Source organism: Mustela nivalis (genome assembly GCF_964662115.1).
Source record: "Mustela nivalis genome assembly, chromosome: 4".
NCBI classification, from domain to species: Eukaryota; Metazoa; Chordata; class Mammalia; order Carnivora; family Mustelidae; genus Mustela; species Mustela nivalis.
In genome coordinates, this window is record NC_139023.1 from 88038672 (window position 1) to 88065691 (window position 27020).

Below are 27020 nucleotides of genomic sequence, written 5' to 3' on the forward strand. Positions count from 1 at the left end.
AGTAGGCACTAAAATAATTGACATGATCTTAGATTTGAGAAACATGGAATGAACACAACAGACAAAAATTATTATCATGAAGTTTACATTCTAATGGTGGGAAGCCACAAAGAAGAAAAATCTATATTGCATTATACATAATGGTATGGAAAAAAACAGCAGGGAAGGTAGATAGATAGAAAGTGCTGGGAAGGAGGGCAACTTTAAATCAGGAGGTCAAGTAGGAATTCAAGAAACAGCGGACATTTAAGCAATCACCTGTTGAAGGCGAGGGGGTGAACCCAGTGGATATTAGGGGAAAGGTAGTTCTTGGCAGGGAGAACAAGGAATGTGCCTGCCAGGTTCATGGAGCAGCAGTGAGGACAGGACACAGGGCAGAGTGAGCAGAAGGAAGAACAGTGAGAAGTCAGAGAAGTGGAGATGACGCCTTGTGGGCCCCTCTGTGGAGTTCTACTTTCACTCTGAGTGTTCTGTGCAGAGAGGTGTCATGAAATGACATATTTTTAAAGATTCACAATAGCTCCTATATTGATAATAGATGGGGAGGAGGCGCAAGAGGAGAAGAACAGGGGCTATTAGGTTATTGCGTCTACGGGATGAGCATGGCTTGATCACTTCAGAGCTGCTAAGCACCTTGCCCAGGTTCACATAACTAGTAAACGTGGAAGCAGGATATGACACAGAGACAGATTTCAGCCACGACTGGACGTTCTCTGAAATTGTGTACGTGAATAAAGTCAGGACACAAACACTAAAATTCCCATTTTGAAAAAGTTATCAAAAAGGTACGTTTACTTCACCTTTGCTGCTGTCGTTGAACTGGGAAGCCTGTAGGCTCTTGAGCCCATGAAGGGCTCTCCTTTCTGGTATACTTTCAAAATGTCTACAGAATGTTCTGATAAATTGGATACAGGTTGGGAGGGAAAGAGGAATCAAATATGTCAACTCTAAGATTTATAACATGGAGCATGAAAGGTGCTATTGAATGTGATGGGGAAGACAAGTTTTATATGGAAGACCAGGAAATGGGTTTTATACCCAGTGGAGAAAGAGATGCATCCAAATAGAGATGACAAGTGCATGATTAATACTGGAGTGAAGCTGCTTCATTCTGTGTGCCCTAGACAAAGTGATGGTTAAATTGTTGAATATTTCAAATATTATTTTTCATTATATCTATAAGGAGGTATTGCAGTTGTGGTACATAATGTGTATATCCAGGTTTCTTTTTATGAAAAAGATATTTTGATCATGTAAAATTCCTTTTCTCAAGGGCCTTCAGTGGCCCCTTATGGCCTATGCAATAAAGTCAGAATTTTTGGCTATGAAGTGTAAAGCCTTTCACAATTTGATCCAAATCAATGTTAGATGAGCTCTACTTGGGTTATATTGGGCTTGTTAGAATCCTTCATACTTGGGTCTGTCCACCTCCATTCTGTTTATGTTGCACACATTATAGCAGTGTACCTCAGCTTCCACCACCTATCAAAATCCTACCCACCCTTCAAGGCCCAGCTGAAACTGAAGCTCCTTCCATAACAATTAAGGTTGAGAATGAGCTCTCTTTCCTCTGAATTCTCACAGACAGGTGTGTGCGAACACACACATATGTGTATATACATTAATTTCATTAGAAGCAAGGACCTTTGCTTATTTCCCTTTGGCATCCACTCAGAGTCAAGTGAAATCTAAATGATAGATAGTCCTTCTTTTTCTCATATTATTTGTACAACAAATCGATATCCCAATCTTTAAGATATTATTATTAATATCTAAATATTAATTAATAATCAATATTAATTATTGGTTGATCATTAATTAATTGTTTGATTGATAATAATAATAAATAGATATTATTATTGATATCTAAACTTTTGTATGTTTTACCAAAGATAGCAAGGAGGACACAATTGTGCCCCAAAGAGGAGGAATCTCTTCAGATTCCACTATTACCACTATTACAATTGTCATTTTACAAATGAGGAAGTTGAGGGATGTCTGGATGGCTCAGTCTGTTAAACATTTGCCTTCGGCTCAGGTCATGATCCTGGGGTCCTGGGATTGAGTCGCACATCAGGGTCCTTGCTCAGTGGGGAGCCTACTTGTGCCCTTTGTCTCTTTCTATTTCACTCTCTAACAAATATATAAAATCTTTTTAAAAAATTAAAAAAAAAAAAGCAACAAGTGGAAGTTGAGCCTCAGAGGCCTTAAGGATCATGCCCAAAATCACAAGTGGTGAATGGTAAAGCCAAGTTATGGGTGCAAATGAGCTGACTCCAGTCAGACCTTTGCATTCCCTGTTGATGCTCTCAGTCCTTCCTGGATAGTACACTCACTTAAAAATTTGTGCCAACAGGTTCAGGAAGCAAAATAGGGTTTCAACCTTCATTCTAAAAGGATAATTTAAAAAAATGTTTATTTTACCTGACAAAGAATGCCTCCAAGCATTTATAGAAATGTGATGATCTCTCTTAGAATAGTTTTGAGAGAATTATCATCAACTCACATGAGAGTTGCAAACCAGTGACTGGTGGTTCCTTGGTCCTTTCTTCACCATATCTCTTTTTGTTCATTATTTTCCTCTATGTAATATTTTAGTCACTTGAGAAATGAGGACTCTTCAGATTCCACTTAGAAACATAGAATGACATGTCTTTTCCTCTGAGGTTTATTGCAGCCAGTAGGACTTGTCAGGAAACAAAGCCTGGCCACAAGCCAGACTCTGACACGGTGCATGTGAGAAGGCTGGAGGTGAGGTAAGGAGGGCATGTGTAACAGAATATATCTAGCTTATTTCTCAGGCTGGCATAGTGCAAGTTCCTTTTTTCTCAAACCAAACTGGGGGCTCTCCGGAAGAGCCGTTGTTAATTCATAAGTTACCACACTGTTCTCTGGAGCTAACTGAAAATCCGTTTGCTGTTAAACTGAATAGCAGAAGAGGCAAAGGAATTGTGATGAAAAATGCAAAGGTAGAGGACTTCCACTCCATAGAGCCATCATGCCATGTTGTGCTATAACGATGAGTGTGCATTGGGAGAACTATACAAAGGAGACCCAAAAGCCACCAAGGCCAAGGACGGTACTTTCTGGCAAGAAATGTCCTTTCCAACCACCCCTCTAGGCTAATGTTAGCATATCCACTAGTTTTATTATTACCAAGTACACAGATGAGGCTGAAGAGAACCTTGAACAATATGCGTTTAACTATTATAGGGAGGAGGATTGGGAAAAAATATTTTCACATTACAGTTTGTTTTCTTCATTTTTGATGAGCAGGTTTTAGTGTTAATGAAGTATCAGTCTCCAGGGAATCTCTGCTTATATCCCTTAAAATCAGATCATATGTGAAATCTGAACAATTTGATTCCCACCTGCATTTTTGGATATTGCCTTAAGGAAACATCACTCTATTTCACTAGAGTGCACACCTACGACAGACCAAGAAACCAGGAGAAAACAAAACCATGTACATATACATATAGACAGCAAAAAATCTATAAATTTGGCATGTAGATATACATCAATTATTCATTCAGCAGAATGTGTTGAACACATGCTGTGTGTCACGGTGCTGTCACGGTGAAGCAACCATGCAACCATGCAAATAAACTATTTTAAATACTAAGTAAGGGCTCTGCTTGGTTGGTAAAAGGAAGTCAAATAATATCATGGGCAAGAGAAGCATTAGCCAGGTTTTCCAGGTCAATTAGTTGGAGTGGGCCCAGAGGAGGGAATGTTCGGGGTAGAGAAAGCAACATGTATTAGACATATGGCTTATTTCAGGAAATGAAGGGGATTCAGGATGGCTGGAGCACAGGAAGAGCTGGGAAGTGATGGAAGTTATGAAAGAGAAAAGGGACAGCCGAATTTGGGGCACCCACTATTCTCTTTTAAAGAGTTTGAACTTCAGGAGTTTTAGGATTTACCCCACATATAAGAGCCCATCCCATAGGAAGGTGTAAAGGAAAATGTAAATTAAGTGATTGACTATAAATTCTTTCTTTTGCTTTCTATATTCTTGGCTGGTTTTTTGCTCCCTCTCCTCCAAGCCCAGAATGAGGTCTTCTGCTCCACCATGACACATTTGTGTAGCTCCAAGCATCCATCTTTTCACGCTTTTATCTCCATGACCCAGGATTCCATTACCTCAATGTCCAGTAAAAGGATACGTCAACTAGTTAACACTAAGATATTAGTGATAAAATGACAACAACAACAAAAACAAAACAAAACATTGAACTGCAAATGAATCATGGAGAAAATCTGGACTTGATCTATGGAAAAGATAGTCTTAAACTAAGCTTTCTGCCAATATAAAAGATAAGCTTTGCAAACAATAGCCAGGTTTTGTTGTAATGGATTTTCGCTTTTAGTTCCATAGGAATTAGTAGCACTTACAGAATTGTGAATGACTCATTAAGTACAACATGGCTCAGTGTACAGTTAGAAGGCATTGCCAGAAAATCTGGCCTTAAGGGAAGCAAGTAACCGAGTTGTCAAAAAGTCAACAGTTACCTAATTCTCTGGGAAATACAATGAAGTTATAGAAGTTTGGCTACTGAGGCAAGACTTGGTTTGCCCAGGCTTTCTGTGGTAACTTCCTCCTCCAGTGGGAGAAACTGCCGGTAAAGGAAGAATGACAATTTACTTACCATAGGCAAGGCTAATAGGCCTGTCTTAGTCACAGCCTGCCTCCTTGAGACATCCTGGGAAATCCCTATCTAGAAGAGAAGAAAAGTTAAAATCACAGATGCTGTGCCGATGACCTTATTCTGTGTAAATCGTATACGGATTCACTTCTCTTCATTTTTAATGAAAACTATGACTGTTATTTTCTGTCATGAGTTAACTTTGTAGTCTTTTTAAAATTGTACATATTTGATCTCACTTTAAAAAATACACAGGAAACATTTTCTTTCTCTTTATCTCTCTGTCTTCCAAGACCTCAGGAAAAACAGCTTCCACGGCACATCTTGCACAGGGAACAACTAGAATGAGTGCTGCAGAAGGTTCTATGGAGCATGCAGAGGTAAGAACACATTTCTAGGGGATGAGTTGTCCATCTCTAGCATCAACTGCATTTCCTATGGTTCATGAGCCAAGGATGAATAAGAGTAGAAATGGCTAGTTTGTTTTCTTTAGGTACTATCTGCTACATATTTTTAATCAATGTTATTTAACAAAGGAAAAGTATCTGGGTGATCCTAGCATTTCCTTTGGTCCCTCTGAGCTACATTTCTTCTTGTACTGGTTTACAAAGTCCTTTCAGTGGTCTCCTGTGGGCTCCATATTTTACCCTTGCTTTAGAGAAACTTGGTTCAATGTAAAATTTAAAAAAACAATATTCGTGTAGTTGGAAATAAAAGAGTATGTATGTACAATTAATACCATAATTTTGTTGGGTTACTGGTTACTGTAACAGAGACTTACTACATGAATGAATGAGTGAAAGTGCTCTCTTAAAGTTCTTTTTAGAACTTTTTAGAACTTTGGTTCTTTTTAGTTCTTTAGAACTTTTTAGAACTAGTTTTTTAGAAGAACTTTTAGAACTTTAGAACTTTACTACTAGTGTAGAATCAAACCAAGTGATTTAGACATTTAGATACTTAATTTAGCAGTGTCAGAATTTGAGTATCTTAGAAGCTCTTTTGGGTGTTATGGTAAATGAGAGAGAAATGCCCAGATACTTTAAGCACAGATTACACTAGACAAGGAATAATTGTTTTGTAAGTGGGCCCTTAGTAGAAGCAATGACTGAAAATCTTTGTATTTATTGAAACATCAGATACCTTCGTAAGTAACTGGAAAGCAAAGCAAATACAAATGGAAATTTCTCCCAAAATTTTGTGTTTGATTGACTTTGCTTTGTTTTAATACATTCCTGAGACATATGAACCATGGTAACATGTTGATTAATTTCCAGAGAAACCTCTGGTGATATATTTATGGCATGTAAGAAATTCTTATTACTGTGCTTTCTCTCTCTCTTTTACAGATTTAGGATCTAGTTTTTCAGTAACTCTTATTTATAAAATAAAAACTAAAGTCCAAATGTTTTATAATTTCTTTTCAGAGAAAATTATATATGACAAAAAAAATACACACTATATAATTACTTTTAATCTGGATTCCCAGAAGCCTGGGTCATACAAATGTTTGCTGGTGGCGTTAAGTTTGGGTTTTTTGTCTATATCACAAATAGAGAGGAGATTTTTTGAGGACCCCAGATCTATGCCTCCAGGCATAGTCTGGAACAGGAGAAACTTGAACTTTAGTATGAATCACTATAACCTCTGAAATTTATTAAAAATAGAAATGGGATAAGTAGCCTGAGCACAGAGGATTTTTAGGGCAGTGAAACTATTCTGTATGATACTGTAACATCATTATACATTTGTTCACATTGACAGAATGGGCAACACCAAGAATGAACCCTGATGTAACCTATGAATTTTGGTGATGTGTCAGTAGAAGTTTGTCAATTGTAAGAAAAACACTGCTCTGGTGGGAGTTGTTGATAATGTGTGCATAGGTATGGGAGCAGCAAGCATATGGGAAATCTCTTTACCTTCCACTAGATTTTGCTGTGAACCTGAAAATTCTCTAAAAACTAATTTATTAAGAAGAAAATGGAGTGCTATACTCCCTTTTCAGAAATTCTGTTTCAGTGTTCATGATGCCCTATGTTTAGCAAGCTCCTGACAGTGACTTTTATCTGTTCTTGTACTAAGCACCACTGGTTTGGAATCTGGTCTCACTGACTGTCTGCTTTGCCGAGTTCAGGATACCCTAAATACAGTTTACTCACGGCACTTTCCAAATCAAATGTACCTAATAGTCTGTTCTGAAGTGGAAAGAGTCTAGACTTCCTAAAAAAGGGAAAGCCCAGTTATAAGACCAATGTATTGTCACCTGGATTTTGATGTTCCTTTTGGAACTCCGCCAAATCAGCTTCTTGAGGTCAGTCGCAAGCATAGTAATTCTAAACTTATTGACCCCCCGAAGAATATCTCTTTTTAAATGTGGCCCTAATTGTTCATGGGTCTGAATAAGAAGAAGCTAAGAAAACTAAGAACAGTGTCTATAGAGATATAAAGTATCATCTAGCCCTAAAACATCGAGTGAGATACAGATAAGTAGAGAAAAGATAGAAAAAGTTTTATAAATCATGTCTAATGAAAAAAATCCTGGAAGTCCCATGATGATTGTAAAAGAACATGTCCTATAAATATTTTTGGCAAAGGCTGACCCATGTTGAAAATATTTAATTGTTCATGAATATCTGTAATCAATTTCCAAAACTACTGAGCCTAAAACTGAATAGCAGACTTTGGACTATCATCATCACCAGATTCGTTGTATTGTTTATATGACTTGGAGATGAGATGGTAACAAGACTATTGAGTTAGAATAGAGAAAACAGCACTTAAGTGAACTTTGTTGGTGGTCCATTTAGACAGATGGCCCACAGTTTCCAGAGCTTTTGTTCTTTCTTTAAATAAATACCCCCAGTGCTAGGTGGGTGGGGGAGAGCTGAAAAGAAAGGTGGTTAACTTTTTTGCTGTGCCAATGATTTATTATGTATCTCAACTTATAACCTATTGGCTTTATTCAAAAGGCTGGTGAAAATTGCAAAATATCGGATAATCTACGGCAACCTCTCTATAACATAATTGTATGATGGACACTGAGGTAGCTAATTCATTATAGTCTCAGAATCAGTTTGCTGCCTTTTAGTTATGTGTATTGGTCTTTTTTTCTTGATGATTCTATCATTCCTCTGACTTTTGCTGGGGTTACTCTTCAGATATGGACACATCTACAGAAATGACTTTTTAGAAATATTTATTACTTACTATAAAAATCCAGTGCTCGCTTCAGCAGCACATATACTTAATATAAATATCCAAAATGTGTCCATTAACCTACCTAATTTCTATAAGAATTATTATTATTTTTGTTTGGAAAGGGGTTGAAATAAAAACTCATGAAATCCTAATTTCTTAGGATTTGTATAGATACATTTGTAATTTATTAGAGAATTATTTTGTCAATTACTTCATATAAAGGAACCTGAAACATAATATAAACAGGTCTCTATGATGGACTATGGTGTGAGGGATGGTACCTCTAGAATAAGATATTTTTATGAATCACCACAGGAGAGCTGGGCAAATGCATGGAGTTTGTGAAGGATAACATTTCCCCAACTTATGTTGTAGACTATTTTGTTTCACTCTTTTTTCTTTTCTTTTCTTTTTTTTTTTTAGTATGATCAATCATCAAGCAGAAAGAACTTGACAAATTCTCTTGAACAAAAGATAAGGTGTTTGGAAAAACAGAGAAAAGAGGTAATTTAGAAATATTAGTTGAAGCAACATGTAACATGCTTTAATGCTAAGAATAAAATAGAATGTATATCTAGAGTCTTTTATTTTTGTTATTGGATCACAATAGTTCTAGGATATTGAAAAATGTTATTTTGAGAGCGAGTGCTTTTTTCTTAATCACTTTTATTTCTCTTACTCACTCTCTCAGTTTTTGTGTAGAAGAGTGAAAAATGACAGTCATAAATCCCATTATTATAATCTTAATTTTCTCAAAACTTAAATGTTTCATCCACATGCACTATGGCTTATCAACTATGCCATTATGCCTTGCAAACTGACACACCTTGAGACTCAAACTGTCACAGGCTTTAAGTGTAATTGATTTAGGTTCTATGACTTTATGAGCTGGGCATCCAACCACATAGGGGTTAAGGAGCAATATCATTAAAAAAATATATATATTTCTTTCTAAAATGCCATTAGGGATGTAATGGATGTTATTTTGAGTTCTGTTTTTCTCAGTTTAATGAATGTTAGAAACTCTTTTTTCTTCTTGACAGAGAAGTGAAAAGTATAACAATTTTAACCCTGTGTATGTTGTCAATTTTTAAATTACTTTTCTAAACAATTAGAAATGTTATATGCTTCATGTCTTCTCTGTGGTTCCCTCTACTCCTTGTTGATACTACATAAAATATTGAACACTTCTGGAAAATTACTGAACGATAGCAGAGTAATGTTACCATAGCATAGAAATGTTAATCCTTAAAATGCCAACAGATCAAATATCCTTATAGAGTAATATTATATAGTCCATACTAAATACCCATATCTATTTCCAGCATAAGATTCACCTAGTGATTGCCTGTCAGGATTAGGTATTTTGTTTTATAACTGGGAGAACATCTGCTTCTTTTTAGTCATTGTGACTATCCTCTTGATCTCTGTCCCATATTGACAGTGTTGGATTTCTCTTAATGTAGGAAATTACAGACTTCCCTTACAAGAAAACTAAAACACAGGTCATAGTGTTTTTTCTTCCTTTTATCTAGCATATAATTTTAAAGCTTCCAAATTGCAGCCTAAATTATTTCTAAATATTGTCTTACAGTAAAACTATTATTCCTTGAAAATCTGTACTTTGAAAAAGGTGATACTATCCATTCACTGAGTATACTTTACAAATCATGTGTTGATTTTAAAAAGCACAATATTGCAAGCACATGTGATCAGTTAATATAAATTGGAATTTGTTAACATAAATTCTGCTTTTTAAAAGCTAAAAGAAATATTTCATTGTAATAATCAATGTAATATGGAAAGGTTTGAAAAAAGACCCTTTATATATTAATAAATTTTACAGAAAACCATCAATGCTCTCACATATTTTTCCTGGATTTTAATTGGGCTAAACAAAGATGAAAATTCAAATAACTAAGCAAAGTGGAAAGTTGCTAATAAGTGGTTCAGCTGACAAGTCAAGATAGACAGAAGACTTAATAGTTTTTCATACATGAGCCACTTGTGAAAACAGGAAAAGTGTGCTCATTTAAGTCATCGCAGCCCTACCAGTACTTGGTGAAAGGAATACTGTCTTCACCCATGGCTTGCAAGATCTTAGTACCCCCAAAAAAGGGATTTTATTTTGGCCAAATTTCCAAATGGGCAAAAATCCATATTGATTAGCTAAATTTTAATAATTTCAGCTCCTGGAAGTCAACCAGCAATGGGATCAGCAATTCAGAAGTATGAAGGAGCTATATGAAAGAAAGGTAAACATCTCCCTGTTTAGTATTGTTTAAATCAATAAGCACTGGGACCAAATCTATGAAGATTCTCACTGATTTCAGCTGAAGGAGATTCGTGACCAGCCAACTGTTGAAAAATGATGGGGGCGGGGGGAAGGTGCTGAGTGTATTATTGGCCTCTTGGTACCGAAGATTAATGAAGGATATCAGTGAATTCTCTTGCGCATGGCAATACAAAAAACAAAGTACTAAAAATAGCCCCTCGAGGTGTCTCTAGAGTTCTTATGCACACATTTATCATAGCTCACAGAATATCGTAGCAGGAACGAACACAGAAGGTTATAGGTGAGGTGACAGATGGTTTAAGGTTCATACTGTTTTTCGCAAGGCTAGTTCTCGACTTCTTTAATTAGATAGCATAAGCTCTTTCCACAGATAGAGAAATCAACAACGGTAACAGTGAAAGTGTGAGGGGAAGTGGTGCATCCCCTTTCCCCCCTAAAGTATGTTCTCTGTCAAAGAATCTTTAGTTTGGGTGAGAAATTTTTGGAGGGATCAACTTATCATTTTAAATCATTTCACGTTCAAAAAGAGGGAAAGGGAGAAAGTAAATTTCCCTGAATAATTCAGAATTAAGAAACCGGACCACGATGAGTAACATAGCAGTATTGCTCTTCTCCATTTTGATAGGCATAAGTATTAAATTTAGTTAGTGCACGATTATGTTCCACGACATGAGGCCACGGTCAGGTCACCTTATTAGAGTCAGTCTGGGACAGCTTTTGTGTCCCCAGATTTTAAAGAACACGATCCCAGAGAAAATGTCTAAGCTGCTCAGGAAGAATGGCACGCAGGTTTATGAAGACCGGGGGTTAACAACGGGCATCTTTGATGAAGCACCCTTTCCTAAAGCTTCTCAACTGGACCGGCGTCACTCTGAGGGCTGATTCGGCCTTTCGTAGGGGGTCCAACAACATTGCACGTGACTGATGAGTTAAAAGCCATTGTTTTTCTCTGGTGTAGACATATTCACTTACCCCCTATCCCTCCATGCCGCCCTTTTCTAGTCAGGAAAGGGCCCGTTTTGAGAGTAAGGAATAGAATGACAGGCCCAGAAGTGTCCCCTCACCCCGTCTAAGGTCCAAATCTTTATTCCCTCGGAAGTGGTGTGGTTTGGAGAAAAGAGGGAAGGGGCTGAAGTCTGTTGCAGGGGTTTGTTTTTCCCCCGGAGAGGAAGTCCTTTTTTTAGATGCACTCGTCCCGATCTCTGCGAAGGGGTGGGGGAGGGGGGGAGTAGAGCTTCTCCCCTTAGGGGCCCGCCCAGGAGGGGGGCGTGTCTGTCCCCAAGTGCCCTCGGTGGGAATAAATCCGGGCGGGGGGAGGAGGGTGTGAGTTTCAGAAGCGGTTTCAGAAGCGGTTTGTGCGACGCTCTGTGAACGACTTCCTCAGGTCGCGGAGCTGAAAACGAAACTGGACGCCGCCGAAAGATTTCTCAGCGCGCAGGAGGAGGAGCGGCAACAGAGTCAGAGAGCGAGCGACAGGCGGCTCGAGCTGACCCGCGAGCGGCTGCAGCGCCAGGAGGTGGGCGGGGCTCGCCGAGCGGACCTCCCCCGCGCCGCGGCGGGGAGTCGCCGGACCCCACACCTGTGTGCGAGCGCGGAGGGCTTGTGCGAGTCCCAGAGGCGCAGAGCCGGACAGTTCTCCGCAATCCGAACCCGGGACAGGCCCCGCTCGCTTCCTCCTTTGTTGACCAAATGGGCTTGCGGTCCTGTGTCGGCAGAGCACAGATCTACCGGCAGAGAGAACTGATCTGAGATTTGGAGCTGTCTTTTTAGCGCATTTCAGCCTAGAAGATGAATTTCGCTCTTTCGATTTTACTCACATATATTATTTTATTATTAGTGTTAATACTAATAGGACAGTACCTTGTATTTTACAGCTGCTTTTCAGCTTACAGAGTTTTACAAATAAACATGGCTTTTATCATAAAATTTAGGACGTTTTAAAAAGCGGCCTCACCTTCATTATCTCACTTAACAAGCTCTTCTCATCCCTGAGGAAAATATTATTTTTGCATTTTAAAGACAAAAGAGCTGAGATGTGAAGAGGATGCGTGACTTGCCAACCTTGCCAGCCCAGTACTTGGGAAAATGGGAGTTGGACCCCGTCTCCAGATTCTAATTCTCCATTAATTCCTGCAGAGTGCAAGGCGGTGGTCATGAAGGCGAAAAGTTTCTCCTAAAATACTCTTGGTTTTGAGGCTAGTGGATATTGTAGAAAATGGGAGAAAGACCTTAAGTTCTAATGGACTCTCATTTTTTAATGTATGTTAACAAAAAACAAGAACTGTAAATATTCTAAGGTGAAGTCTTGTGACTGATTCTGTAAGGCATTGACTGTATTTTAACAAATGCACCAATCTTAACGCAGTGCCTATAATCAGTGCAGACATTCCTCGGTGTAGGTTTCCTATTTGGGGAAGGGTGTCTCCGTCTCAGTGAGAAAAAAACGAAGTTTAGCAAGTCCTTCTGGTCCTGGAGCAATACCTTCCTGACCAACCGGGAATCGTGACAATTGTTCCTTCATGCAGTTGGAACCATATTCTAGTGAAGTCCTTTTCTTCTAAATTATGCCAAGTTAGAAAATGATTGATTCATTTTCTAAGCGTATATGAGCTCATTCTAGTTAAAGCAAATAGAAAGGTTTTCACTAAAAACAAATAAACAAACAAAAAGAATAACCTAAAGTAGATATCTTAAATCTCATTATTATATTGGGAGATATTAATAACTAAAAGAGCATGTGTATTAGCTATCTTCTCATCTTGAGAAGAAATATTTATTAGGTTAAAATCTGAATGCCATTAAGAATCTAATTCACTCCAGAAAAAGTTTACTATCTAAAATACAAATTAAGAATTAGAAGACAGATGTTGTCTGAATCCAGAGCTGGCTAGTGTCAAAGCAACAAACCTTACTTCAGTTGTTTAAACCACAGGACATCTTGAAGGTTATCTGGAACACGGAGGAGTGATGGCAGTTGGACTAATTGATCTTTACCTTTTTTTGTCTTTTTTTTATTTTTTTTATTTTTTTTTTTAAGATTTTATTTATTTATTTGACAGACAGAGATCACAAGCAGGCAGAGAGAGAGGAGGAAGCAGGCTCCCTGCTGAGCAGAGAGCCCGATGTGGGGCTCGATCCCAGGACCTTGGGACCATGACCTGAGCCGAAGGCAGAGGCTTTAACCCACTGAGCCACCCAGGCGCCCTGTCTTTTTTTTAAACCTCTACCTTTTAAAAGTAATAATCACAATAATACAGTGCTCTGAATAATTATCTGTAGTGAAGGCTCTCATTGGCCTGAATTTGTATCCTCTTCTCCCCCTTTTCAGAATGATGCAGGCAGGATTGGGTTTTGAGATATTTTGTGTTTTTGTTGCAATGATTTTTTTATTTTTTTTGGAGTTTAATTACTTTCACTAAGTCGCTTAACTATCATTTTGTAATAGTACATGGGAACTAGCTTATTCTGTGGACCCATTTGACCCTTGAAAATGAGGATTGGGCATTTTGAGCATTTTTGGCATCATAAAACTTAACAGCACTGAGTAATAAAGAAAGATTTTCTCAATCCAAACCCTGTCCTCCACCCAAAGAATATTGCTTAAATGGATCAGTTAAATGAAAATCTAGCAGATTTTCAGTTGTATTTCAGAAGTATTCCTACAATATTATGTCCTCTGAATTTTATTGATTTCAATTTTTTTTTTTTGTTTACTTCAGAAGGAAAAGGAGAGCCTACACGAAGAATTACACGAATTGAAGAAAGAAAATAAGTTCTTGAAGGAAAAAAATGCTCTTGTGAACAAGAAGAAGGAACATTATGAGTGTGAAATAAAACGCCTCAATAAGGTATTAACTGGGACAAGCTGGGGAGATGGAAGAAGAGGTCCCTTTATAAAGAGCACATTCTTACCTGAGAGTCACAAAAAAATCCGAGCTGCAGTGTTGTTCCCAGTCCTGGGAGCTTGCACAGAACTTCTCTGTAATTTTCTCAGTCATTCCTGTCTGCATCTTTCAGCCATACTTGACTAAGGAGGCTTTAAGGAATTAGTGTCCCTACAAAGAATCGCCATGAAAAAGAGAAACAAGGAGAAATTTTAGAAGACAGAAAGAACTTTTTTTTTTTAGTTCAAAGAACCATATTAAGCGAGTGTGTTTTGTGAACAATAGCATACCTCTTGGTCAACCGCAAAAGTTTCCTGAGGAAACAGGCTGCTCTTTAAAATCATCACTATGGAACTGGCTGTGATGCAGACTCTATGGAATCATGCTAAATACCAGACCCAAGGCTGAGATGGTGGCTTTCCTGATAAGAAGCCTAAAACTCACTTTTTTTTTTTTTTTAAGATTTTATTTATTTATTTGACAGAGAAAGAGATCACAAGTAGTCAGAGGCAGGCAGAGAGAGAGAGGGGAAGCAGGCTCCCCGCTGAGCAGAGAGCCCGACGCGGGGCTCAATCCCAGGATCCTGAGATCATGACCCGACCCAAAGGCTGAGGCTTAAACCAGCAAGCCACCCAGGCGCCCCCTAAAACTCACTTTTAATTGGGGTGTGGGGTCCCGATGGGGGCCGGGGGCTGGAGGGGCAAGTCTGTTAGAAAAACACAAGTGGTTAAATGCCTTTGCTTCAACTTAGCTATTTCAAGGGGCTACCTGTGAATTGCTTACCAAAGGATGACTAGGGAGAGTTTGTGCATTTGTGTGTCTGCGTGTCTTCGAGAGCTAACAGCTTCATTTTCCTGGGAAAGGGATTGCTGACTTGCTCAAGAAAACAAATCCTTTGCTGTTGATTTTTCAGAGAGCCACATCAGATGTGGACCATAGGAATACTTTTAGTACATGTTTGAGTCAAGATACTCATCTCTGAAGTTAGCGATTTCATTTTTTTAAAGATTTTATTTATTTGACAGAGATTATAAGTAAGCAGAGGGAGGCAGAGAGAGAGGAGGAAGCAGGCTCCCCGCTGAGCAGAAAGCCTGATGCGGGACTCTATCCCAGGACCCTGAGATCATTACCTGAGCTGAAGACAGACACTTAACCGACTCAGCCACCCAGGCACCCAGGCACCCCTCAAGTTAGATATTTCTTAACCAAAATAACAGAAGTTGCCTTCTAAAACAAGAGTAGGAGATTGGCCTTGAAAATGTACCCAGTGCCTGTATTTTGGACTGTGCGTCTTGTGGTTAACTAGTGTTGAGAGGATCTTTTAAAGATCCCCCAAGTGTTAAGTTTGTGCCTGTACAGTTGACAGGATGCTTTACAAATGTGCTGCTATACTCGATCTGCTTGTGAGATCAGTTACTGATCAGAAGATGGGAAAGTAGTGACTAACTTCCTGAACAATGTACTTCTCTATCCTCTAAGAGAGGAAAACGATGTTCAGAGATAAAAATTTAGGGCAAATGAATTTTCCCTTTTATTCTCTGTTGGAAATCCTCCACAGATGAATTAGAAGAACGAACACGGAGATTATATTTGAAATCTTTCCCATTTGTGATATATTGTTTGATAGATTTTCTTCTGTTCTCTAATTCATTTCTGTAAGTGTTGGCACAAGAACATAAATGCTGTAGAAATTAGAACAGCCAAGAACTCTGTTTTTTGCTCATGTCTACATGTACCCTTCATTTTTGTGTATCTGTATCTATAGTCAACAGAAATGTTTTAAAAGTCAGTAAAGAATTTTAACCCTTAGGATTATAATAAAATTGAGAAAGTAAGAACAATTACTTTGAGTAAAATTCAGGCCTTAAACAAATGTCATCTTCTCACTGAGAAGATTTTTCTGGCCATTTTAATTAAAAATACATACCCCACATCTGATATTTCCTATTTTAATGTTTCTTTGTAATTTATTGCTATCTCATGTATGTTCAGTGTCTCCTATTATCAAATTTGTTTCCTGTCTCCCAATCTTAACTGTAAGCTCCATGAAGGAGGAGTTTTATTGAACTGACTTCTCGATCAGGCTAGTAGGCACAGGACTAGGGCTCATGATACTTATAGTGGACTATTAATATGTTTAATTTCCCTTAAAATCAGGAGAAAAAATGGACTTCAGGTTGAAAAAAGTTTTCATATTAATATTATTACATTCATCTTTATAAGAATGCAGTTATAAAACATAATTTTAATATGTATTCTTTGAAGACAAGGACTCACAAATATAACAGTCATAGTGTGGCCTAAGCTTTTCTGTTTTTTGTTTTGTTTTGTTTTGTTTTTTACGGCTATAGTCTGACTGCCAGCAACAGGGCCTTGCTCACAGTATGTTCTTAGATATTTATTGAATGGATGAATTAAATAAATAATTTAGCTAGTACATAATACGTTCAATAGCCAAATCTGGCTCTGAGTTTCCTGCTTTAGCAGGCATAATACATTACTTATGACTAGTGGGAAAAAAAATAAAAATAAAAGGGCACTTCAAGCCAGAAAACATTTTGTCTGCCACATCTATACCATAAGGTGTCATTAAAAAAAACATAGATATACAATGATAAACTATGAGGTTTTTTCCCTCATTTAATCATGTATTAGGGTCTAATGAAATGTATAAGATATTACTATTCATTTTTACACCGTAGATTTGACTTGGCTTTTCTTTTCTTTTCTTTCCTCTCCTTTCCTTTCCTTTTCTCTTCTTTCCTTACCACTGTAATAAATAGACGTTACTCAAAATGTTGATTTGGGTAGCTGATTGTGCATACCATCCAACACAGCATGGAATTTGGGGCCCAACCTCCTTGCACAAGCAGACCGCCTACTGACCCATTCACTCAGCAGAAATTTGTAGCATGTCAGTTTAGTAATTAACATATGGTTTTCAGAAGTTCACACAACTGTGTGTACTCAATTCAACTTATTTGCTTTGAAGGAAATACCCAAGGGCATTGTTTTCTTTGAGTTCTTAAAGAGAAGCCAGATGTTTAACCAAAGTGAGAGAAATTACCTGAGGCTAGTCAGCCAGTGCCACCCATGGGCAAAATTGATTTGTCCAACATCTCACCGTCATGAGATGGGTAGATCTGTTTAGTTTGCCTGTGCTGATAGTAAATTACTATCCTAGAGTAGGTTACAGGTGTTTGTTCAAGGAAGTTGGAAAACCCCAAGATGGAATAAATGTTGACTAAACTCACCTTTCGTTTATGACTCATTTGTAAAATTTCTAGGAGCCTGAATAGCATGAAAGGTAGACCAGGAAATTCAAATAAAACAAGACCCACAAAAATAATCTTTTCATAGGGGTAGGATATGAAATCAGCATTTTTGATTTTAGTCTTATTTGGCTCACTCCATCCTAGATTCTCACCATTACTATTAACACATTTTTAAAAATTATAATATGATACTTCCTAAAACTCTGTAGCTTAGCAACAAATTCTAACAAAACATAAATTATTAAATGACATTTGTTGTTTTTTTAAGTTCCTCTCATTTCTCTTACAATTTCCTGAAAAATGGTACTTACAATCAGGCTAGACAGTACCCATAGGGTTAAAAGACATTCTTTTTTTTTTTTTTAAAGATTTTATTTATTTATTTGACAGAGAGAGATCACAGTAGACAGAGAGGCAGGCAGAGAGAGAGAGAGAGGGAAGCAGGCTCCCCGCTGAGCAGAGAGCCCGATGCGGGACTCGATCCCAGGACCCTGAGGTCATTAGGAAATTCTTAGCCTGTCTACACATATTTAAGATAGTAACTGCTTTTCTTTTCCTATCTTAATAACCATATTGTACAGTAATGCAGGAAAGTAGTTACTAATAGTATCACCAAACGCACATCATTGAAGCTACCAAAGCAGTTTAGAGGAATTGAAATCTTGGAACTCTGAAAGTGAAACTTTTCTGTTTGTATAAAGGACTCATTTGATAATGAGCAAGTAGTCATTTTGTATGTGAGCTCCCAAACCACACCAGGATGAGGCGTGTTGTGTCTCAGTTTTCACAGCTATTTATTGAACTCGTCGTGAACCGAGGTCTTCAGAATAGAGGTGATGTCTTTTATATGATTTGACGAAGTATAGTAAATGTAAGAGATCATGGGCTAGTGAATAACGAAGGTAATCTTGTTGGCAATTCTAAGTGTCTCTTGTTGCTTTCACCTCCTCACCAGTGAAACCACTAAGTTGGGCTGGGTGTCAAGAAATCATGGAGCACTTGGGTGGTTCCGTCAGTTAAGCATCCAACTCTTGGTTTCGGCTCAGGTCATGATCTCAGGGTTATGAGATAAAGCCTTGTGTTGGGCTCCACACTGAGCATGGAACCTGTTTGAGAGTCTCTTTCTTCTCTCTCTACCCTTCCTGCCCAATATCTTGCATACTTTTGTGCTATCTCTAGGAAAAAAAAAAAAAAAAAAGAAGAAGAAGAAAGAAAGAAAGAAAGCAGAGTACTCTTTGTACCCTGCAGTGGGTTAATGAATTTTTTTTTAAGATTTTATTTATTCATTTGACAGAGGGAGAGAGATCACAAGTAGGCAGAGAGGCAGGCAGGGTTGGGGGGTGGGAAGCAGGCTCCCTGCTGAGCAGAGAGCCCGATGCGGGGCTCGATCCCAGGACCTTGAGATCATGACCAGAGCCAAAGGCAGAGGCTTTAACCTACTGAGCCACCCAAGCGCCCCTAATGAATGTTTTATTAGAGAATAAATATGACTGTGGCTAGGGCAGGGCACGGTATACTGAGGACGACAGGGCAGAAGAGCAGCAAAAAAGTAGATCTAAGGAATATAGATCTGCATGAGCTAATGTTTCCGTGGGTCTCGCTCTCTCCTATCGGGAGCAGGGCTGGATAGCACAACATCAGTCATGATGTCATCTGGGACCAGCAGCATCAGCCTTTGAGGAATGCAGATTCTCAGACTCTCTCCCCACATCTACTGATTCAGGAACTCCGGGGATAGTGCCCAGAGATAGGCATGTTTGCTACCTCTCCAGGTGATCCTGATGCTCTCTAAACTTTGAGCATTATTGATAAAGTATGTGTTTGACTGAAGCAGAGAATCTGAAGGAAAGTTATAGAAGTTTTCTTTTCGTGGTTGGCTTGGTGGCAGGGAGATGCCCAACATCAATATCAAAAGCCCTTCTAAATAAAAATGACAGTTGAATAACATAAGCATCGTCATGGAGAAAAGATAGAGATTCTGAAAAAAAAATTGTATGCTAAAAAAGGAGAAAGAAGAAAAGTTATTCAGTTGGAAAGGTAGCATCAAAAATGGAGTTCTGTCTTGCAGGGGTCATTTGAGATCATTGTAACAATTATAGAGGAATTCATAAGATGTGGTAACTCTTAGCTCAACCGCATGCTTATTATATAACACAGGCTCTTCAAGATGCCTTGAAAATCGAGTGTTCTTCATTTTCGGAGGACTGTTTGGGCAAGTCTGCAATGGAATACAGGCATGAGGAGATGCGAACAGAAATGGAAGTTCTCAAACAGCAGGTGAGAAGTTGAAAGTGGCGCAATCATGTAGAAAACTCAGGGCCCATTGTTCATGCTCCTTTGGACATTTTTGGAAATCTTTCTATTCAAAACATGTCCAAAGTCTTCGCATTTATTTTCATTAGAATTATCCAATTTTTTTTTTAAGATTTTATTTATTTATTTGACAGAGATCACAAGTAGGCAGAGAGGCAGGCAGAGAGAGAGAGGGGAGGAAGCAGGCTCCCTGCTGAGCAGAGAGCCCGATGAGGGACTCGATCCCAGGACCCTGGGATTATGACCCGAGCCGAAGGCAGAGGCCTTAACCCACTGAGCCACCCAGGCACCCCTAGAATTATCTAATTTTAAAGCTTGATAAGAGAATATATATCAGCTAGCCCAACTCACACTTCATAAGAGGGGAATTGAGTTTCAAATGGGTGAAATGGTTTATCCAAGATTATACAGTTAAAAGAAGGGCTTCCTAATTAACCTTTTGGTGAGATTTTATTAGCACTGGTCTAGAGAGTTTCACGTGGACACAATTTATTTTGAAAACACTACCACCGCAAACTGTGGACCTTTTCAGAAAATGCTTGCAGCCAGGCTGTTGGCCTCCAGGCCTTTGAACAACACAAGCAGTGTTAAATACTCTGCACTGATCATAAGCACTGAAGAGCCAGCTCTGTGCACCGACAGCTACATGTGGATGGCACCACCTAGCAATTTATTGACACACAAGGCCCTCCTCCTCCCCACTCACCCAGCCTCAACCCCACGTGACCAAGTGGACAGAAGAGTAAAGGTGTTAGCTTCTACATGTATCAGCAACATGGGCTATAGGCACAGAGCACTGCCTGACTGATTTGGATCTAAATTTAGTTCAGCCAGCTGGAGCTGGCTTAGCTGAGGGGCCACCCATGCATATCATATCTCTTTTCCTGTAAGAGGTTAAATAAACTAATGAAGATAAAGTTCATGGAACAGTTCATGGCGATGTCAGTAAATATAGGATACATATAGGAATCCTATCTCTGAAGCACACATTGTCAGTAATATATTAGCGGTGGGGGAGAGGATGTGATAGAACAAAGGGCTGGGAAGTATGTCCCTGGAACTGATTTGTTGGCTGTTCTGCTCTGAACAAGGCCAACTCCAAGGATTCTTGATGCAATACGCGAAAGAATGAAGCAACTGCGTTCTTGTTGTTTATCGTTATCACTCCTAAGAAATAGCCTATCTGTAAATCTAGAAAATTCTAGATCTTGCACTTGATCGTAAAGTTGCATTTTCTCTTCTTATAAACCATTTGAATATTCGGCCCCATTACATTCAGGATCAAATACATGGTTTTAAAATAAACCTATGAAGAGAATAAGGGTAGTTTTCGGAGTATTAAAGCTCTGCCAAATTCTCAACCCCTAAAGTACCATTGCCACTAGCCAGGATTCCTCTGAAAAAAACTACTTCTTATGTTCAGACACTTGAATCATCTTTGATGCTCTCATATAATGGATCCCACATGCGAGAGAGTCACTCTTACACATGCATAGAATTTGCAGCAATGGTTTAGCTCATATTGGATGCAGACAATGACAGGTATCCTTTTTTTCATTCTCCCCAAGAGGTCCAGAATCCATCTCCTTAGTTTTTGCTAACTTTTTGCTAACTTTATGCATACACATTTTAACGGTGCACATTTTTAATTGGACACCCACAATCACTATATCATCAGGTGTCATGTGATACACTAAAGGATTTCAATTCACAAAGAAACTGAGCTAGAATCTTGGCCACCTGGCTGCAGTGATGACATCGCTATCAGTGTTGTGTTTGATAAAGAGTGTTCAGTTCTGATTAGACGAGCTTCTCCCATTTCAAATGCCTCTGGTAATTGTTTACAGAGCATTAGTTTGACTCTGTCTGGAACTGAGCCTCAGATCTTAACCCAAACCCAAACCAAAACAAAATGTCAGCTTAGCTGGGTGTAGTTCCCTTGCAATGCTTCTGGTGGTTGAAACCTTAAAAATTAAATGTGTATATCTGCATCTAGATCTGTATAACGTTTAATTTTTTCCTTTTTTGCCTATTACATGTTGTTCTATTGTTATCAACTTTAATAAGCCTCTAGTTAAAACGTGGTGCATTATTCATGGTGAAGGTGCAGAGTGCATTGGTATTAATAGACAAAAATCTAACTACTAGGTTCCCTTGGAAGTTGTAATTTAACTCATTGTCTTAAAGAAATTCCTTTGCCTTATTCCCTAAGCTTCATTTATTTTTATAGTTCCACATGCTAGTCTCCAAACCATCAGTTAACACTATGCCAGTTAAAAACAATAATGATCAAACCTGTTTTTCTTTTGGTTTGATTTTCTGGAATATGTGGAATATTTCTTGCAAAGCATTCCACTAAAATATTGCTACTTTTAAAAAACTGACATATCCCCAAAATTACTGAGGCCAATTGTGAATACCTTTTAACAATCATACTTGGCTCTTTCACATACATGAGCCTTTAATTTCTATTGCATATTCAATTTACTATTTATATTTGGAAACTGGCATGCCAATATTTAGTGGCTTCACTTAACAGCTATTGCCAGTTAACTGTCTTTTAGAACTTCAAACACTATTCCTACATCAAAGCCTTGTGTTGGGGATGGATGGCTTGCTCCAAAATAGAGATACTTAACACTAGGCAAGGGGAATGCTTATCACAATAAGGAAATATGCAGCGAATAATGGGTAAGGGAAATATTTTTTTCAAAATATCCATGTTGTTACTTTACTTCTGAATTCCTGACACATACTCAAGGAGGAAAAAGTTGAGAACTGCCATTCTAAAAAAAGCAAGAGATAAAATTATGGCCAGATCCATTAGGATGGAGTCTCATCATGAAAAAATAGTGATGAAAAGAGGATAGGAATTACTCAGATTGGACAAGCCCAGATAGCACGTCTTCTGAAATCATTTTAATAGTTTAGAGAAAAGGCTGCCAACAGTAACAACAAGTCAATATTTCCTAGGTGCAAATATATGAAGAAGATTTCAAAAAGGAGCGATCAGACCGAGAAAGACTTAATCAAGAGAAAGAGGAGCTGCAGCAAATTAATCGAACTTCTCAATCCCAGTTGAACAGGCTGAATTCTCAGGTATAAGTCAAAACAAAATAATCTTTGCCAGCACATGTGTGTGGGTTTTTTTTTTCCATTAAAAATATTCAAGACTTTGGCTTCTGTTAATTGACATTGATTTTCTTTGAGAGGTAAGCACCTGGGATGAAATCATTCTTAAACAATCTTGTAAAGAGATGAAAATGACTGGCGATTTCTTTTAACTTAAATCTATTAAGGAGTTACCTAAGAAATTGGATTCCAAAGTCTTTTATAAAATTCAATTCTTTTGATCTTTTTCTCATAATATTTATCTTGGTAGAAAGGGAGTTGAACTACTTAATACTCAAAATTCAAATCCAAAGCACTCCAGCATCGTGAATTTGTTTCTACAACTCTTGTCATTTTCTTTGATGGGTCATATTGGAATGTTCCTGTCTTCCAGAAACATACATATTTCTAAAAGTTATTTATAGATATAAAATACAGTGAAATCGAGAATTTTATTCAGTGGGTTCCCCGATTAAATGTAACTGGATCACTCTCAAGGAAGCCACATAATGGTAGTTTATTGGAATAGAATATATTAAATATAAACATATTATAATTAAATGTAATAGGATATATTAGAAGTAGACTCAGGAAGTGGCATGATGAGTAAATATTGATGTTAATGAGGAAAATGTAGCTAACACAACTTTGGCTTAAGAAAATGAACCACAGAATTTTTGATTTGCAAAATCATTCAGTGCTTTTCAGTAAATAGGAAATTGTTGTGGGATATACTGTGACAGCTTCAGAGCTGCAGGATTCTTAGTCTCAAAAGAAATGTTTAACTATTTGTCATCCTCTTCTTCCAAATACAAAGTATACTGTGAATTAAACTCAATTTCTTCTGTGACATATTTTCAAGGATTCATTTGGAATTCTTAATCTTACATGCAAAAATTATTTGGCCAAACCATTTTCTAAGAAATTTAAAAAAATAAAATAATCATTAAAGTATAATAAAATGCTTTTCTGAAAATGATTCATGCACCTTACTTTATACAAACGAGGAGCGAGGAAATGTTCTGATGACTCTCGGTGAGGAAATCACTCTTGATTTGTATCTATGTGCAAAGCTCCGTTAATTTCCTCTAAGTTGTCACTGCACTAATCATTTTACTTCCAGCCAGATTTTAATTTGCTCATTCCACTATATTAAATTCAGATCGATGATAAATCTGTGTCTAAGATTGGCAATGTCTTTGCCATTGTAGACGTTCTAGTGCTTCCAGGAACACATAACAATCTAAATAGAGACTATAATCCACAAATAATTTTTATTTCTCTGTCATCTGTAAACTAACTTTTAATTGATATCAGCAAAATAATGCATTGTCTACATAGAGTATGGTATAATTGTATTGATAAACTAAGGGATAATCTTTATGAACCTTAAAATTACCAAAATTTTTCTTTAAATGATGATAGTCCAAGCATTTATTTTTCATCTTTTTAAAGATTTATTTATTTAGGGCCCTTGGTGGTTCATTCGGTTAAGCTACTGCCTTCAGCTTGGGTCGTGATCCCATGGTCCTGGGATTAAGACCCACATCAGGCTCCCTGTTTGGTGGGGGGCCTGCTTCTCCCTCCCCTTCTGCTGCTCCCCCTGCCTGTGTTCTCCTGCTTGCTTTCTGTTAAATAAATAAATAAAATCATTTTTAAAAATAAGGATTTATTTCAGAGGGAGAGAGAGCTCTCGTGCATGCATGAGTTGGGGGAGGGGTGGAGGTAGAGGAAGAGGCAGAGAATCTCAAGCAGACTACCTCCTGGGCACGAGTCTGACACAGGGCTCCATCCCATGACCCTGAGATCATGACCTGAGCTGAATTCAAGGGTCAGACACTTAACCAATGAAGCCACTCAGGCACCCCCAACCATTTATTTTTCAAAAATCTCATTCACTCTAGTCAAAGATATAGTAGATGGCTTAACAAACTTTGTTTAATGTATTAACAGCAAATCGAATGCCATGATACAATAGAATTAGCATGATGTTATTTGAATAACGTATTATCTGTGGTCCAAAAAAGGAATTCTTAGGTCAAATTATTCTGGCACTAGTTTCCTGTGTACCAGAGTTTATACATTCTATCGCTAAGGATGTTTTAAGCCAATGACTAGTAAAATATGAGTGTGGTAAAGAGCAAGATGCTTAGATATACTTAGGAGTAGGAGTAGGGGTAGAAGCTTTATGTTTGTCCTTGCTTTGACAATCAGGGACGACACTGAGCAAGTTCTCCAACTTTTCTGCGCTTCGTTTTCTTCACCTGTAAAATGACAAAGTTGAACCAGATGGTCTCTAAAATATTTCTTATAATTCTAAAACCTCTGTCTCTAAAAGTAAGTTTCTAAATCTCTTAGTATACTCACCTGTGAGATATATGGATGATGGTTTCCACCACCTCCTGACTTCACAAAGTTGTTCTCAGGGTGAAATGGAAAAAAAAAAAACCTATACAAAAACATCTAGTTCGGGACATGCCTCACAGGTTTTTCACAAAATGATTTTAGTCTGTTGGCAGGGGGAGTTTTTAAACAGAGTCAGTTAGTTACATAATTAACATGCCACATTTAGTCCCTTGTAATTTAATTTTGATGCTTTATTTCTCCAAGGCATTTGTTATATACCGTGAGGAACTAAAAGAATGATCCTTGCTATTAAAGACTGACAGTATCATGAGGGAGACATATATAGCCTATCCATATGGATTCCTTATAGTCTATCCTTGTGGATTCCTGATAGTCCTTAAGGATTCCATATTGGTGTATCTGCCTACTCACTGAAATGTATCTGTCACCCCAAAAATCAATACTGGTGCCACCTAAGTCCATTTGTGAATATGTACAGAGCAGAAAAAAACTTGAGTCACCTTGCACAATTGTTCCCAGTTGAGGTCCAACAAGGCCTTGCCTCCTTGCTTCGGCTCTCAGACTATAACAATTATCTTTTTTGTGGTTTATTTCATCCCACGTGTTCTCATTTTTGTCCTTTTTGTTGGTTATTGCTTTGCTTAAAATGCCCTCCACAGAGTGCTGAGGTGCTACCTCATTTCCTTTAGCACAAGAAGGCCATGCTGTGCCTACAGAGAAAAGACATGTTAGACAAGCTCGTTCAGGGAATAACATGATACTATAGGCCAAGAGTTCAATGTTAATGGACCAATAATCTATATTTAATAAGATGCCTTTAGCAGAAACACACATAAAACAAGATTCTGTACTGATCAGTCAGCAAAAATGGTCTGACCAGAAGCTCGTAGGAACCTAACCCTGCATTTCCCGAGGAGCAGTGGTTGCATTCGCCACTTCATGTTCATGGTGACTTTACAGAACATAACTCCTGTGGGTTATGAGAACTGATTGTACACAGTAAAATAAAAAGTCACATGGAAAATGTATAATGCTAAATGGGAGGACAAAGGAAGGAGAGTGGCGGGACTTGGAACAGTATCATTCAGTGGGGATATATGCCTTACATGGATGAGGAACAGGGTGTGTGGGGATGACAAGAGCATGACTAACGAGTCAAACAAAAACGGCTTTCTCTAGTTGTGTCAGATGTTGAAAAACTCCAGGGTGGGTAACTCTGCTGGGCCTTAAATAGGGAGAATCCATAAAGTACAGCAGTGCGACATCGGACAAGTTCCTCAGTATCTCAGAGCCCCGTGTCCTCATCTGTAGAACAGGGATAATAACACTGAGGCATTGGGAGGAATCAGTGAGTTATTACATGTAAAGCCGTAGATTAGTGTCCGGCACGGAGGAAGTGCATGCACAACTTCTAGCATTGACTGTGGTAGCTCTTGAGTGTACAGCAGACGGATTCCAATTTTGCAATAAGCCGTGGAAGCTGTTTCTGTGGCTATCTCTTCCTTCCTCTATCTCTTCCTATCTCTTCCTTCTTCTCTACATTTATGTCTGTATATCAGAATATCAACCTAAAACTGAGAATGACAGTTGTTTCAACAAATTGAAATAACAATTTAAAATGATTCCACTTTCCAGACTTTACTTGGGTTTTCAAGATAGAATCAACGCGGGTCTGGAAAATCCAAAACGTGACTGTTTTCAATGGCATGACTGCTGTATCAGTGCTTCACTCCTGGGGCTTCTGAGCAGATCTTGACAGCTGGGTCAAGAGTAACTTTAGAATGAACCATGTGGACTCTTTCGATAAACAAATGCCTTTGTTTTGTCTATAGATAAAGGCTTGTCAGATGGAGAAAGAAAAACTCGAAAAGCAATTAAAACAGGTACGTCACTCCTTAACCTGAATTCACCAATCTTCTGATTGTAG

General features: G+C 38.2%; 2 protein-coding genes across 6 annotated transcripts in view; one reads left to right on the top strand and one right to left on the bottom strand.

Annotated features, from left to right (window-relative positions):
* TNIP3 (TNFAIP3 interacting protein 3) overlaps positions 1 to 27020 on the top strand; it is a 98716-nt gene that overhangs the window by 59630 nt on the left and 12066 nt on the right. For 2 of the 5 annotated variants that reach the window (XM_082728455.1, XM_082728456.1), the window contains exons 4-11: positions 4943 to 5029; positions 8271 to 8351; positions 10037 to 10102; positions 11528 to 11659; positions 13863 to 13991; positions 19460 to 19579; positions 22589 to 22714; positions 26926 to 26976. In XM_082728455.1, the coding sequence (XP_082584581.1) occupies positions 4943 to 5029; positions 8271 to 8351; positions 10037 to 10102; positions 11528 to 11659; positions 13863 to 13991; positions 19460 to 19579; positions 22589 to 22714; positions 26926 to 26976 (792 nt within the window). Of the gene's footprint in view, positions 1 to 4608; positions 4784 to 4942; positions 5030 to 8270; positions 8352 to 10036; positions 10103 to 11527; positions 11660 to 13862; positions 13992 to 19459; positions 19580 to 22588; positions 22715 to 26925; positions 26977 to 27020 lie in introns of those variants that run through there. The other 3 variants (XM_082728459.1, XM_082728458.1, XM_082728457.1) reach the window with 3 other exon arrangements.
* Positions 24719 to 26594, bottom strand: LOC309863535 (uncharacterized protein). The gene is made up of 3 exons (XM_082728460.1): positions 26454 to 26594; positions 25594 to 25803; positions 24719 to 24990 (listed from the first exon to the last, which is right to left on the bottom strand). The coding sequence occupies exons 1-3, from the start codon at positions 26509 to 26511 to the stop codon at positions 24818 to 24820; spliced, it is 441 nt and encodes a 146-aa protein (XP_082584586.1). The 5' UTR covers positions 26512 to 26594; the 3' UTR covers positions 24719 to 24817.